The sequence below is a fragment of the Brachyistius frenatus genome, unplaced genomic scaffold (assembly GCF_029030835.1).
Source record: "Brachyistius frenatus isolate BFR_SWC_R1_liver_20210118 unplaced genomic scaffold, ASM2903083v1 Contig_305, whole genome shotgun sequence".
NCBI classification, from domain to species: Eukaryota; Metazoa; Chordata; class Actinopteri; family Embiotocidae; genus Brachyistius; species Brachyistius frenatus.
In genome coordinates this window covers 202991-215543 of record NW_027210904.1, presented here as the reverse complement: position 1 = coordinate 215543, position 12553 = coordinate 202991, and the positions used below count along the sequence as shown (strand labels likewise).

The 12553-nt window shown below is 42.6% G+C and overlaps 1 protein-coding gene across 4 annotated transcripts in view; it reads right to left on the bottom strand.

Moving 5' to 3' along the window:
• The window catches only part of dock11 (dedicator of cytokinesis 11), a 58056-nt gene that overhangs the window by 19646 nt on the left and 25857 nt on the right, over positions 1-12553 (bottom strand). For 3 of the 4 annotated variants that reach the window (XR_011312131.1, XM_069722787.1, XM_069722789.1), the window contains exons 19-35: positions 11265-11357; positions 9846-9969; positions 9507-9619; positions 9139-9222; positions 8908-8997; positions 7829-7950; positions 7667-7736; positions 7428-7553; positions 7090-7161; positions 6764-6910; positions 6371-6454; positions 6140-6251; positions 5703-5741; positions 4352-4533; positions 3509-3622; positions 3075-3150; positions 2110-2198 (exon numbers count right to left, since the gene is read on the bottom strand). Coding sequence is in view for 3 of the 4 variants with exons in the window: in XM_069722787.1 (XP_069578888.1) it covers positions 2110-2198; positions 3075-3150; positions 3509-3622; positions 4352-4533; positions 5703-5741; positions 6140-6251; positions 6371-6454; positions 6764-6910; positions 7090-7161; positions 7428-7553; positions 7667-7736; positions 7829-7950; positions 8908-8997; positions 9139-9222; positions 9507-9619; positions 9846-9969; positions 11265-11357 (1737 nt within the window). In the remaining variant the exon portion in view is untranslated. The remainder of the gene's footprint in view (positions 1-2109; positions 2199-3074; positions 3151-3508; positions 3623-4351; positions 4534-5702; positions 5742-6139; positions 6252-6370; positions 6455-6763; positions 6911-7089; positions 7162-7427; positions 7554-7666; positions 7737-7828; positions 7951-8907; positions 8998-9138; positions 9223-9506; positions 9620-9845; positions 9970-11264; positions 11358-12553) is intronic. The other variant, XM_069722788.1, reaches the window with a different exon arrangement.

The following is a 12553-nucleotide window of genomic DNA, read 5'->3' as shown; positions in this document are numbered from 1 at the left end:
TCTTCACAGTGTGCAGCTAAACAGATGATACTTAGTAGAAGGATAATTGTTATATTTTGTCTTTTAATGGGATTTGTTGAGGAAAGAAAAAAAAAACAGCTTTAAACTTGGCGCATTTCTGACAACGTTACATAACATAGTAAATTCGGTGGGACGTTAGTGGTACATATTCTCCACAAAATGCTGGGAGTTTTGTCCATCTATCAGTCATGTTAAATTGGTTACACCATGAAGCTCTCTGGAGTTTGCCAGCAGATCAGTGAAGAGTTCATTAGTTAGTTATAACTCACATTTGGGTCACCAAGCCTGTGTTTACATGAAGCTGCCCTGTTATAAAGTATACTGTATAAACCTATTAAAGTGTCTCTCTCGGTATTCAACAGTGTAAGTGCAAATCCAAGTCCATCTCCTTCAATGTGCTGCATTTGCACAACAGGAACAGCCAAGGGTTTGTCATGTTGGCCGTGTTCAGACAGAGCAGACACCTGAGAAAACATGATCACTGTTCAAAAGCAACATGGCACACTGCTCTTTCAACATCATGTTTGGATCGGATTGCGAGGAGAAAAATAAACAATGGAGACTTCAGACGTGGATCCAGAACAGCGCATTACACATGACATGTGTCAGCAGCATTCAGTGCTCTTTAAAACCAGTACAAAGGTTTTACACTCCTGGGTAAAATCATTTTTTTTCTCTGATTTTAGGAGAAAACAGTTGTCTTTCTTTCTGTAGCCAGATACAAGTCTTTCTATTCTTGATTTAAGAATTGTCACCTTCTCTTCTTCTTCTTTTCGATGATAGAGTCTGAGGACTGGCTGTGTCTCCACAAGCTTCAGTTTGTGTTTCTCAAAGTCACTGAGGTCTGCTTTGGCTCATTGTCCTGTTGTAAAATCCAACCTCGTTTAAGTTACATTTTCCTGACTGCCGACAGTACAATATGTTGTTATTTAGTGGAATCCAGTCTTTCTTCTGCTGCTCTTTTCATTAACATACATTTGATAACTGCGGCCGAAGAGCTCAATTTACCTCCAACTGTCCACTGCGTGTATTATTGTCTTACTGGCTTATCAAGTGTTGCTTTACAAACTTTGTACGTTGCCTTTCGTGATGAGGTCACAGGTTAGGTTGCCTTCTGACGACTATCATAAAACATGTTTGCGCAGCTATTCTGCGCCGTGGAACGGTGCACTGCCGCTCCTGTGCCAAACCTTCCTGCAGCTCCGTTGCAGTCATGTGGCTGTTTAACTTTCTGCCGAGCAAGCCCACAGTTTTAACCAAAGGTTTTCTTGCTTTTTCCAGATCTTGTCTTGACATCCACAGTTTCCCTGAAAGGAGCAGTGTGCGCCATTTTCTGTCATTTAGCAGCGAGGTTGCAGATTGCAACCAACTGAATACAACTCGCCTCACTCTGCCTTTCTAAAAGAGTGTATGAGAATCTATAACGGCCATGAGAAACGTAAAAGGTCCCTCTCTAGTGCTGGTGTTTGATTTGTCCCTTCTGGGGTACTGTTCTATTGCAGTGTATTACAGTATGCCACATGTTGCACTGCAGGTCCTAAGTAGATATAAGTAACTCATATGAGGCAAAAGAAACTCAACAATTCTTGGTTTCAGTTGATTATACACGAATAATAACACAAATATGAATATTATTTTAGATTTCTGCCAGTAGACTCCTCTAAATACTACAGACATCTTGATGACATTTCAGACAGTGGAAAATGCCAACTCGGAGTTTGGATATATTTTTATAGCCTTCCCCTGTTTGTAATAATTAGTTTATCTTTAGATTCTCAGTCAGGTTCCTAAAGGAGCCAACAGTTGTCGAGAGCTATCATAAGGTTTTAAGAGTCAGAGAATTTATTAACTCTGAAATTCAGCTGATAATATTTCATATCCATTAATGTCCATATCCATTAAAAGTCCAAAAGAGTCACTTAGGGCCCAAAAATTCTGCGATTCTTCCAAATAGTAGGGTGCCCAAACTTTTAGGTAAATTACATTTATTGTCTGTTATCTGCAAGGTTTGTGTCGTTGTAAACAAGTACATGTGTTGGGCTGTCATTATTGAACATTAAGTGTTTCACAGCGGGTTCATGTTCTCACCTCGAGGCTGTCGAGTGTTCCTTGGTCCATAAACAGAGAACTTCTGGAGTCCTCTCTCCTCACAACATGACCATTCTGAAGCGGCAGACCTGCAACACAGAGCAGACGAGTCACACCGCTCGCTGCTGGTAACGTTAGCAAATCTAGTGGCCGTCATTGAAGCACAGCAGTGGAGTTCAGCTGATGATGTTGCATATTTCACCGACAGTTCAGTCATTTAAAACATGGCAGCTTGCAGATAAACAGATCTTAATGAACCATCCATTAAAGGGAAGCTCCTGATTTAACACAGCTGGAACAGGTAATTATTCAGGGGAAACTGCTGAGCCTGTGAACCCTGCTGTATCAACTACTCTGTGACGTCTGAGAACATCACTCTCGCTGTGGCACCAGGGACTAGAAGCTACTGCACGGCATCCTGGGAAGTGTGTGAAGGATTCGTACTTGGGACAAAAAGTCGCGATATCTCTGCTTAATGCTGCTGTGATTTTCACGATTGTTTGTTTTTAAACTGTCTCTTTGCAAAAATGCAAGGCTGAATGTCTGAAGCGCTCTTTCGAGCCGATTGTGAACATATCCATCTGAACTAAGATCTAATCATACTATAAAATGTTCACTGTTTTTTAGGACATTGAATGTTTTTTTCCAACTTCCTTTTAATACTATTACTGTTGTCATATCCTGTTCCTTCCTTTAGTGCTAGTTTTATTCTACCATCATCATCATCATGTTAGAGGAAGAAGGCTCAGGAAAGTGGTCTCGTGTGTGGGAACAAATCCCAAGAAGAAATAAACAATCATATACAGCAGCGTGTTTGACATACTGGTTTCAGGCAGAATGGGACGTCATGGGTAAATCTGTGTAACATAAATATTGTTGTGTGGCTGTGGTGCTGATAATAACTGATCTGTAAACAGGAAGAGGCCAAACGTACACTGTGTGCAGTGTGCAGTATCTCAGTTTACCGTGGTCTCGCTCTATCGCGGTGCTGATTCTCCTGCTGTCTGCGGAGCTGGTTGATATCAGGTCATCTCTGGAGCCCTGGACAAGCACAAGATGGAAGAGGGGGGAACCGTTGTTGCTGTTAACATTTCAACTGGAACACACTAAATGCTTATTATTATAGGCGTTAGACAAGTTAACAGGAATAATGCAGGTCCCATCTGAAGCCGGCATCAAAATTTAACAGTCCGTGCAATAAATCTCTAATGAAGTAACCGATTCAAGATGCTTCTGCACATGGGGTTGAGGTTTCTCTTTGCCTGACAAAGATCTGATTTGGACTCCACTCTTTATACTTTTTTGTAATAGTAAAGAATTTTATACAGAAATATACATCAGCAAGTCCCTGTTTATGAAACAGTTAAAAGTGGAACTTCAGAGCAGCAGGGGAACTCACGTTGAGGCCGAGCCCAGGACTGGAGGTGTGTGGCTGAGCAGACAGCTGCTTCAGGTTCTGGTAGAGCAGCTCATAAAGAGGCAGGTATAGCAAACAGATCCGGGCCTGCTGGTTCTGAAACATGACATATATGACTACATTATCAGTTTGATAATAAAGACATAATTACTATATTAAGTATGTATGTATGTACTGATGAGTGACACGACATAAAGTCACAGAGGTAGACAAAAGGATTACAAATTTCCACATTAATGTGACACACACACACACACACGCCCTCAGCACACTCCTGAAAGCCATCTGTCCCAAGCAAGTATCTATGGTGACTGCGCTCTAAACACGTTTATTTGCATAACAGAATCTGTTATCTTGTTGCAGGAGTGAATACACCGTGAATGGTGTGTGCAGTCAGTTAGCCGCGTCACAATAAGCATCAAGTTTTAGTGTGCACACAATGAAGATCTGTTTTATAATGGCAGACTGGCAGAAAAAAATCGGATCTTTTCATAATAATATATTGCACACCACTGAAAAAACAATATCATTGATTTTCAAAATCAGTAAATATATATTATAAATATAGAAATCTTTATATATATAAAAAATCCGATTCTGAAACAGATTTTTACATGAAGGGTGAGATTTGAAGTTAGTAATTGGTTCGATTGCTTAATTATAGTTAACATTCTTCATCATTTTCTTATATTATATCAAATTACAATTCATCACCGTTTCCCCCTCTTTCTTGTTCCAAATTCTTCTGTTTTTGTATCTCTTGCCTCTGCTCACCTCTTCGTCCGTCCGTCATCAAGTGCCTCCATCAGCCCTGCCCTCCCTCACCTTGAATGCTGTGTAGCGATCATCCATGGCGTGTTTAATGAGAAGGTTCTTGAGCACGCCAACGGCCAGCTGTCTGACTTCGGGACCTTGCTGCACGGCCTCGGCCACTTCTCTCAGCAGCAGACCCACCAGGAAGTGGTTCCGGCAGTATTCCTCCGTCAGGCTGAACTCCAGGCTTTGCTCTGTGGTCGGGCCAGACAGGAGGTGTCAGTACATTTAGATGGGCTGAAGTGATGCTCAAAACAATGCGGCTTACTGGGACACAAATTTCCTAATAGCTAAATGTTATAAGCAGTGTTTTGAAATTAGTTTTCTGTTGAAGCTGTAGCTAGTTGTGCATGCAGGAAGAAATCTAACCACATTCGTGTCACACAAGTTTTTAAATAAAAAGTAACTGATGGTCTTATATGGCTCATTCTAGCAACACATATCATTTACTAAGATTTATGTATATAGCACCTTTCAAAAGAAAAGCTTGAAAGTCCTTCACAATAAAAGCATCCAACAAACAACAAGATAAATAAAGTCAGCACAAACAACATAAAACATTTGACGAAACAACAAACAGTTTAAATTGAAACAGCATAATGAGTATTGCTCAATAGTTGTAATAAAATACAGGGACAAACCAACAAACTTTCAAATTCAACCATTTGAAGTGCAACACTGCAAACCATTATGCAACAGGGTCTCCACAAAACCACATAACACATTCATTCAGACACAACAGGTTTCCACACCTAAACACATAAAACAAAGACTTATTGTTACAGGGCTGGAAATTTACATTCTGTACATTCATAAATAAAGTATTAAATGTATTTTATAGGAATCAGAGACAGGCTGCTAAAAATGAGAATCTCTGACTCAACAGAGACGAAGACATACAGTTTCACAATAATGCCGGCAACAGTAACCATCTGTAATGGTGTTGAGAGAGAGAGAGAGAGAGAGAGAGAGAGAGAGAGAGAGAGAGAGAGAGAGAGAGAGAGAGAGAGAGAGAGAGAGAGCGAGACAGAGAACCACAGCTTAATGAAAGATGTTTTTCTGCCTGGTATCAGGTAGTTTCATGCCAAATATGCATGAAGAAAAGAAGGTCAGTCGATTCCCATGACAGCCGCTCCTCTACAACAATCAGGCTCAGGCCCCGGCAGGCAGATGAAGGCATTAGCCTAGCATTAGCATTGTTCTGCGCGAGCAGAAGGGAATGAGCGCCCCCCCCCGTGAGGAAAGCGGGCTGACGGCGGCCGGATGGGTTAGTACGGGTCGGAACGAGGCGCAGTCATGTGCGAGATGTTTGCATGAAGGCAGAAAACGTGGTGGACAGGATGGTGCGGTGAGCATCACCTACCTACAGGGCCAAAAAGCTCCGTCGCATACGGAATAAAATCTGACCACGAGCAAAACACACACACACACAAAAAAAACACAGACACGGGTGGAGTGAAAATAAAGAAATCTGGTGGGGGGGTGGGGGAACTGTAAAACAATCCATGCAGCATTTCCACAGCACACAAGTGTTCGCTTTTCACGTGTGGTTTTGTAAAACATGTTGATGTTCGATAAACTTCTGCAGCAGGTACAGACGCGACTGATGGCCGGAAGGTGTGATGTGCTGCCAGCTCAGTTCTAGACGTGTGTACGTGTGGGCCAAACAATCGGGCAGGTTAATATAGAGTGTGGTGGATGCAGGTCAGAACACGGTCAGGAGATTGAGGTCATGTGACCGCTGGCCATGTGTTACATATGTGGTGAGCTGCGTAAGGCTTTCGGGTATCCGAGTCTCACCTTGTACTCTCTGCAGCTTGGTGCGCCCGAAGGCCATGGGCAGGTTCAGGGGGATGAAGTGTTCGTGGTTACACACCGTCATCAGAAAGTCAAACTTCATTTCAGTCAGCACCTGCAGCGAACGCACGAGCAGAGGAAGAGTTCAGGTGTTGCGCTCTTCACAAACGGCGACTTTTAGTTTGCCGTCCCCTTTTCAGCGGCCAAAAGGTAATCCTACTCCCTCTGACATACCTTGGGATCTTTGAGACCGAAATGACGCATGTAGTGGTTGACCAGGCCGAAACCAAAGCCCCGGTTCATGAAGGTCAGGCACCTCTGTGGAGAGAAAGTGTAGTTCGTACGCATGCCGCTGATCCGCGTGCAGCATATCTTTTAAGACTTAAATTACTGTCCTGGGGCTGAATTATTAGCACAAAGTATTCTACAATAATAACAGGAAGAGCAGGAAGAGCCGTTCAAGTAGCTTAAAACACAATGACTGGCGCAACCTGATGTTCATCAATCATCTAAGGTGGGAAAATTTATCTTTGACAGTTTGAAACTGTGCGGGTGTAGAGGAAAAGGAGAGGTTGAGGGAGTTTTAAATAGCCTTTTGTAAAATGAAGTTGCGTGCGGGATTCAGACCTTGATGAAATGTGCCAGGCTCAGGTTGATGCAGCGAGCTTCCTCTTGGATTTCCATGTGGCGGATGGTGATGTGGGGCATTATGGACAACACCAGGGACTGGAGCGCCTGGTGGAAACTGTCGGGGAAGCGCTGGGCCCGAGGCATCTGCAGACGTAGGACGACTACATCACTTTCGAGGCATTTAAAAACTTAAAACATCAACAGTCAGAAAACAGTAACCAGTATTGAGATAAACTTTAACAATTAGCATTTGCAGACTTGCAAGACTTGCATTGCTGAACCGTTCCATCTAACTTTTGAAAAAGAAAGGACTTAACACCAACCTTTATGCGGTTTCCCTCCTGCAGGTACTGGGCCATGGATTTAGCCATGGTTTCAAAGAAGAACCAAGAGTACTATAGACAGGGATAAAAGATCATTGGAGTTAGACTACTCTGGATAATTCTTATTCCACGGGCTTCCTAAGAAAGTAAAGGGAGTTTACCTACAGGAAAGCTGATGACGGGGACAAACGTCACAGAGACGACATTTAGAAAGATGATATGTACAGTAAAAGCAGCTACACGTTGGTCATAATAGCAGTGAGAGACATTTACTGCCATTTCATAGTGAAGTGTGCTCCCTGCTGTTCAATGTTGCTTCTGCAACTGGACTGACGCACCTTGAGCAGTTTATTGCTGGTGTTGAAATCAGCAGTTTGCTTGAGGACGGTTGTTACAGCGGTGGCCAGCACCTCATGAGTGGTCACCGAGTTTCCTGATGCGGGATTGTTGGTCAGAAACACATACTAACAAGAGGAAGAAACACAAAGATGCTCTTATACACAGAAACTGACACCTACTAACTCTCTTTTTGCTGAAGTGCACGAAGTGTGCGAGTGCTTTCGTGTCGGTGGGCTACCTTAACAAAAGAGCGCAGGTAGTGTTCCAGTCCTTCCTCGTGACATCGGGAGACTATATGTATGATCACACTGAAGGTACAAAGCGTGGAGATTTACAAACGGTTGAACACCTCCATCGGGAGAAATATTAATAACCGAAGCCACTGAAGTGAACAACTGACCGAAGAGAGTTGACGGCAATCTCATGGGCTACTTTGGTGGCTGCTGTGAGCACCTCGAACAGCTGCATCAGCACCGTTGGCAGGAAGGTGATCATGACATGAGTCTCCATGGCGTGCAGGCACTGTGGGAGACGTTGGGAGAGGAAGCAAGAGATGGGAGTCAGAGGTAAAAGGTGCAGTACCGGATGAAGTAGGACGAGAGGGCAATCATACAGCGAGGTTCGACTTGGACTTTAATAACTATGTCATAACACTGATAGAAGATAACGGAATCTGCCTGTTTGGGTTCTCTGCTCACCTTTAATAGTAAAGACCTTGGCTGAGGCTTTCCAACTGTATCGCAGCAAATAAAAGGTTACGATTTTACCTTTTTATACCAGTTGTTATATGAAAGTTCACCTGGCAAAGGAAATATTACACCCTTTTCTTTATCGGTTTATCAAATGAAGAAGAAAGTTCTCCTGGTTTTTATTTTTACTGTATTTCGTTGGGAAATCTTTAAGTGAAAACCTATACTGCATGAGAGAGAAACAGTACGAGTGCTGAGATTGAACTTTAAGGGAAATCACAGGAGAAGGGTGTGGAACACCCTGAACTGTTGGGGACTTTCCTTATCGTAATTTTTTGCACCGCTACATATACGATAGCTCAGCAACAATACTGCTGAATTACTGCTTTGCTATAAACTGGAGTGCAGCTTCACATGCTCAGGGAGAGCTCTGCTGGCTGTTCCCAAGTCCTAACTTGAGCAAAAAGGAGAACAGACTTTTGCAGTCAGTTTAAATAAAAAGTTTTTCTTTTAATTAATGTTGCCACAGTTTTATTGTCAGCCTGTCTTACTGTATTTGTCTTATTTATTACTTTTATCTTTTGTTACGGTTGGATATTTTATTTTAAACTTGTATTATTTTTTAATGTATTTCTATTTGCCTCATTGCTGTCTTAAAATATTTCTGATTGATCATTTAATTTTAATCACTGACTTTTTGCAAGAAGACTTAAATGTCTGTATAAGATCAATAACTGCAAACCAATCACTGCTCACTAATGACATTGCGCACTGGCTCACAGCATCATACCTTCAGGTATTTGATAAGTTCTGCTTGGTTGCCTTCTGATGTCGTCCTCATCAGCTGGCAGTGCTGGAAGAATTTGTGTAGATGGAGGTCCTGTGGAAGAAAGAAAAAAACCCAGCAGGACATCAGTATCATCGACACACGATGCGGCGATACAGCAGCTGCCTTCGTGCATGCTTTAATTGACTGTGTGTAAGTGTGTAAAAAAAAAAAAACAGAAGAATCCCATCTTACCTGAGCATATATCGTCGATGCCACGTGGGTCCTCACTTTGAACAGTGTCTTGGCGTTTTCCACCCACTTGATGTCTGGTTGAGACTGTTCAAAGACAGAAGAGACAAAATACAGTGAGTACAGCATTGGCATAGTTTTAGACATGAACATTGCTCACACGCCGATACTTTGAATACACAAAACTGGCAAAGATTGCATCAGCGTTTTTGACTTTCATTAAAGCTCCAACAATTTACTTTAGCATTAAAAGACTGATATAAAACTGAGATGTTAAGGTTCTTTGGGACTAACTTTGGGAATAACTCTCATGTTTCCAGGGTAACATTGGTGCTTGTGAGCTGGTAAGAGGGCAAACAGTATGGTTTTACCTTCCTGGTGTCCTGACAAAGATATCCAGCAGGCAGGGTGGCTGCTACAGGTAACTGGAGCTCTGACGACTGCATCCGTCCATCTTTTAACAAAGGCATCCAGGAGTAGCCCACTGAAACACATGTCGGAAGCACCGGACTGACTTAAAGAGCCAAATACCTTTGATCAATAAATCATCGAAAGCTTCATATTGACAACAATGAAAGAAGAAGAATTAGAAAAACACCTGCTTTGCAAGCAAAAAAAACCAAAACAAAAACAGCTTACAATGTAAAAAATTGTAGTCAGCAGTGTTTCTTTGTTGACACGTGTAAACACAGTGGCGGTCAGAGACTCACCCAGCGACTCCACTCCGTCTCTCTTCTTGCTGCTGGCCTTACTGCTTGACTCACAGCTGATGTGGTAAAAGGTGAACAGGATGTGGTGTTTCTCATGCATGTGAACTGGCAGCTCGATCTTCACCTGCACGCAGTGGAACAAACAACAGTTTAAGAGGAGCTTCATTTGACATACCAGTCATGAATAAAATGTTGAATCCGTGTGCTTTTGTGCACTTTCAACACAAGAGTATTAGGATTTTTGAGGCCTTAGTGGCTATTCAGAGATTATTATTTTCATCATAGGATTTTTATTTTTTATTTTTTCAAAAGCAAACAAATAAAATTAAGCAAAAGTGGAGACACCTATCAGCTTTATCCATTATTCCATTCTGGTTAGACCATAATTGAAAAAACAAAAACAAAATGCTGACTATAAAAGAAACTAAAGCCCTTGTTGCTTTGTATAACTGTTCGACCCGCAGGACACATGTGATGCTGTTGAATTGCGCTGCTGCAGCAGAGGGCAGCAGCAGCAAGCAAATGTACCCCCCTTCCTCCCCCTCCCCCCTGGCCTAACACATGCTGACTCTCTCACAGGAAATGACACATAATGTACATGAACATCATGATTTCATGACACAAGTATGAATCATTCCGCTGCTATGATAAATGTTTCTCTGTCGGGTAAGTCAGACCAAAGTTTTAAAATACATCCACCAGACTGTGACAGGCCAACAAGCCAGTCTGTGTCCTTAGACTTTATGAAATGTCCGAATTCTTGGTACAATAACAATAATTATACATGTATTCTATTTGGTTTTAAGTGCACTTTAAGATGCTTTAGGAATACAAAAAAAATAAATAAAGAGGAAACCTCCTAAGACACTGTCAGATCATTGTTGTGCTGTTTGAGCAGAAATTCTCCTTCGTGTAGATGGAGGCTGCGTTCAAGCGTGTGGGGGTAAATCCCGGTGAGCGCGCCTTTGTGCGTCCATGCGTGCATGGAGGGCGTATATGAGGGCACTTAAGATCCTAATCCGTCTGATATCAGGGCCGTACGGACCACCTCTGCTCCACCTCTCTCGACAGTATCCTGACCTCTGCTCTGCTCAGTCTGTGACTGTTTGACCAGCAGAGTGCGAGATTACAGACTTTTACCGAGACAGATTTATTGGATTATCTCGGTGCTGCTGAGGAATTCGAGTGCAGGACACAAAGACGGCCGCTATAAAAAATAAAAGGTCCGGGTTGTCCGAGAATAATAAAACGACTCAGTTTTATCTTTATATCCAACTCATGTCTTTATGTTGTTTCTGTTGAAGGTTTTACTCACAACATGGAACCGGTCACGCTCCTGTAAAACCGCCGGTTGGTGAGAGTACCGAGTTATGATACCGTAGGTGAATGAAATGAAAGGTTACGATGATGCAGTCTCACCTCATCATAGAACTCTGGGCTCTGATTGTGGTGCAGGACGGCTGCGTAGGTGCTGCTTGTGAAGAGTGAGTCTCCCGGCTTGCCGTAGATGTACTGAAAGGCGAGCAGGCATATCATTAATCAAATTCTGTTTGATGTTTGGAGGGCACAGCGGTGAGTGCTCAGAAATATTTGGTTGCTGACGGTACTTGGAGAAAAGACACGGGTGAGTTTGCAGCCTGAATGTATCATATGAAGCAGCAACAATTTAAAGAGAGCCTGAAGAAACTACAGAGCAGGACCTGAAATTATACAAAAAAACCACACAAAAAAATGAATTCTGACAGGACGGATGCCTCGTCATAACAACATATGAGATTTTAGACCTTGAACAGCATTGTTTAACTTATTTTAACTAACGGGATTGGTGATGACAGAAAACCAGAGCACTTACAGCAATACTATACTTTTTTCTGCACATTTATACTGTACTGTGGGATAAATAAAGTCTTATCTAATCGTATCTCTTATCTTACTTTGACTTTTAAATATGAAATGTTTTGCTCCAAATAACAACTTACATCAGTCATACATTAGCATTTGTTGTGAGATCTATTGATAAATTCCCCTTCAAAATCTATGAAAACACTGCATAACACACGTGGACCTTTTGCTCCCTGATCTTGTTTTTGTATCAGAGCTGCAGCCACTTTGAGAAAAAGTTCTGTGGGAAAAATGAACCTGCACAGAAAGGTCGAGCTGGGCCAGGTCAGGATGTTCCTAATGAGGGGCGACGAAGAGGAAGAAGAAAGCGCAGACCTGTTCTGATGGCGTGATACTGTAATTAGGATGCTAACAATTGCAGTCATCTCTAATGGACAATAATGAGCAGTGCTGGCCAGAGGAAGGACAGACCTCCCTGAGCCAACTGATTGAAAATGAGACGGATAGCGGCCGGGAAATAATCTGGAGCCTGTTCAGGAGGACGAGATGAGCTGGGAGGATGGGAGAGACTCCGGGAGAGAGGACCGCATTTAAATTCCCAGCTCAGGTGGGGGAGGAAGGAGAACACGCAGGTTTCAGCAAAGATCTGTGGCTGCGGATCACAAAGTGCAGTACTGCAGGTGGTGCACAGTTTGCGTACAACTACAGAAAAACAAGCCATTCAGGCAGCAAACAGCAAAGGAGGCTGATGGGAGTCCTGATTTCCTGACTCAGGATTAGGGTCGACGAGAAACTGGAAGAGCTGCCTGGCATCTTATCTGTCAGTGAGGCTGTCCTGCCAGCACATGTATGTACTGCACCGCACA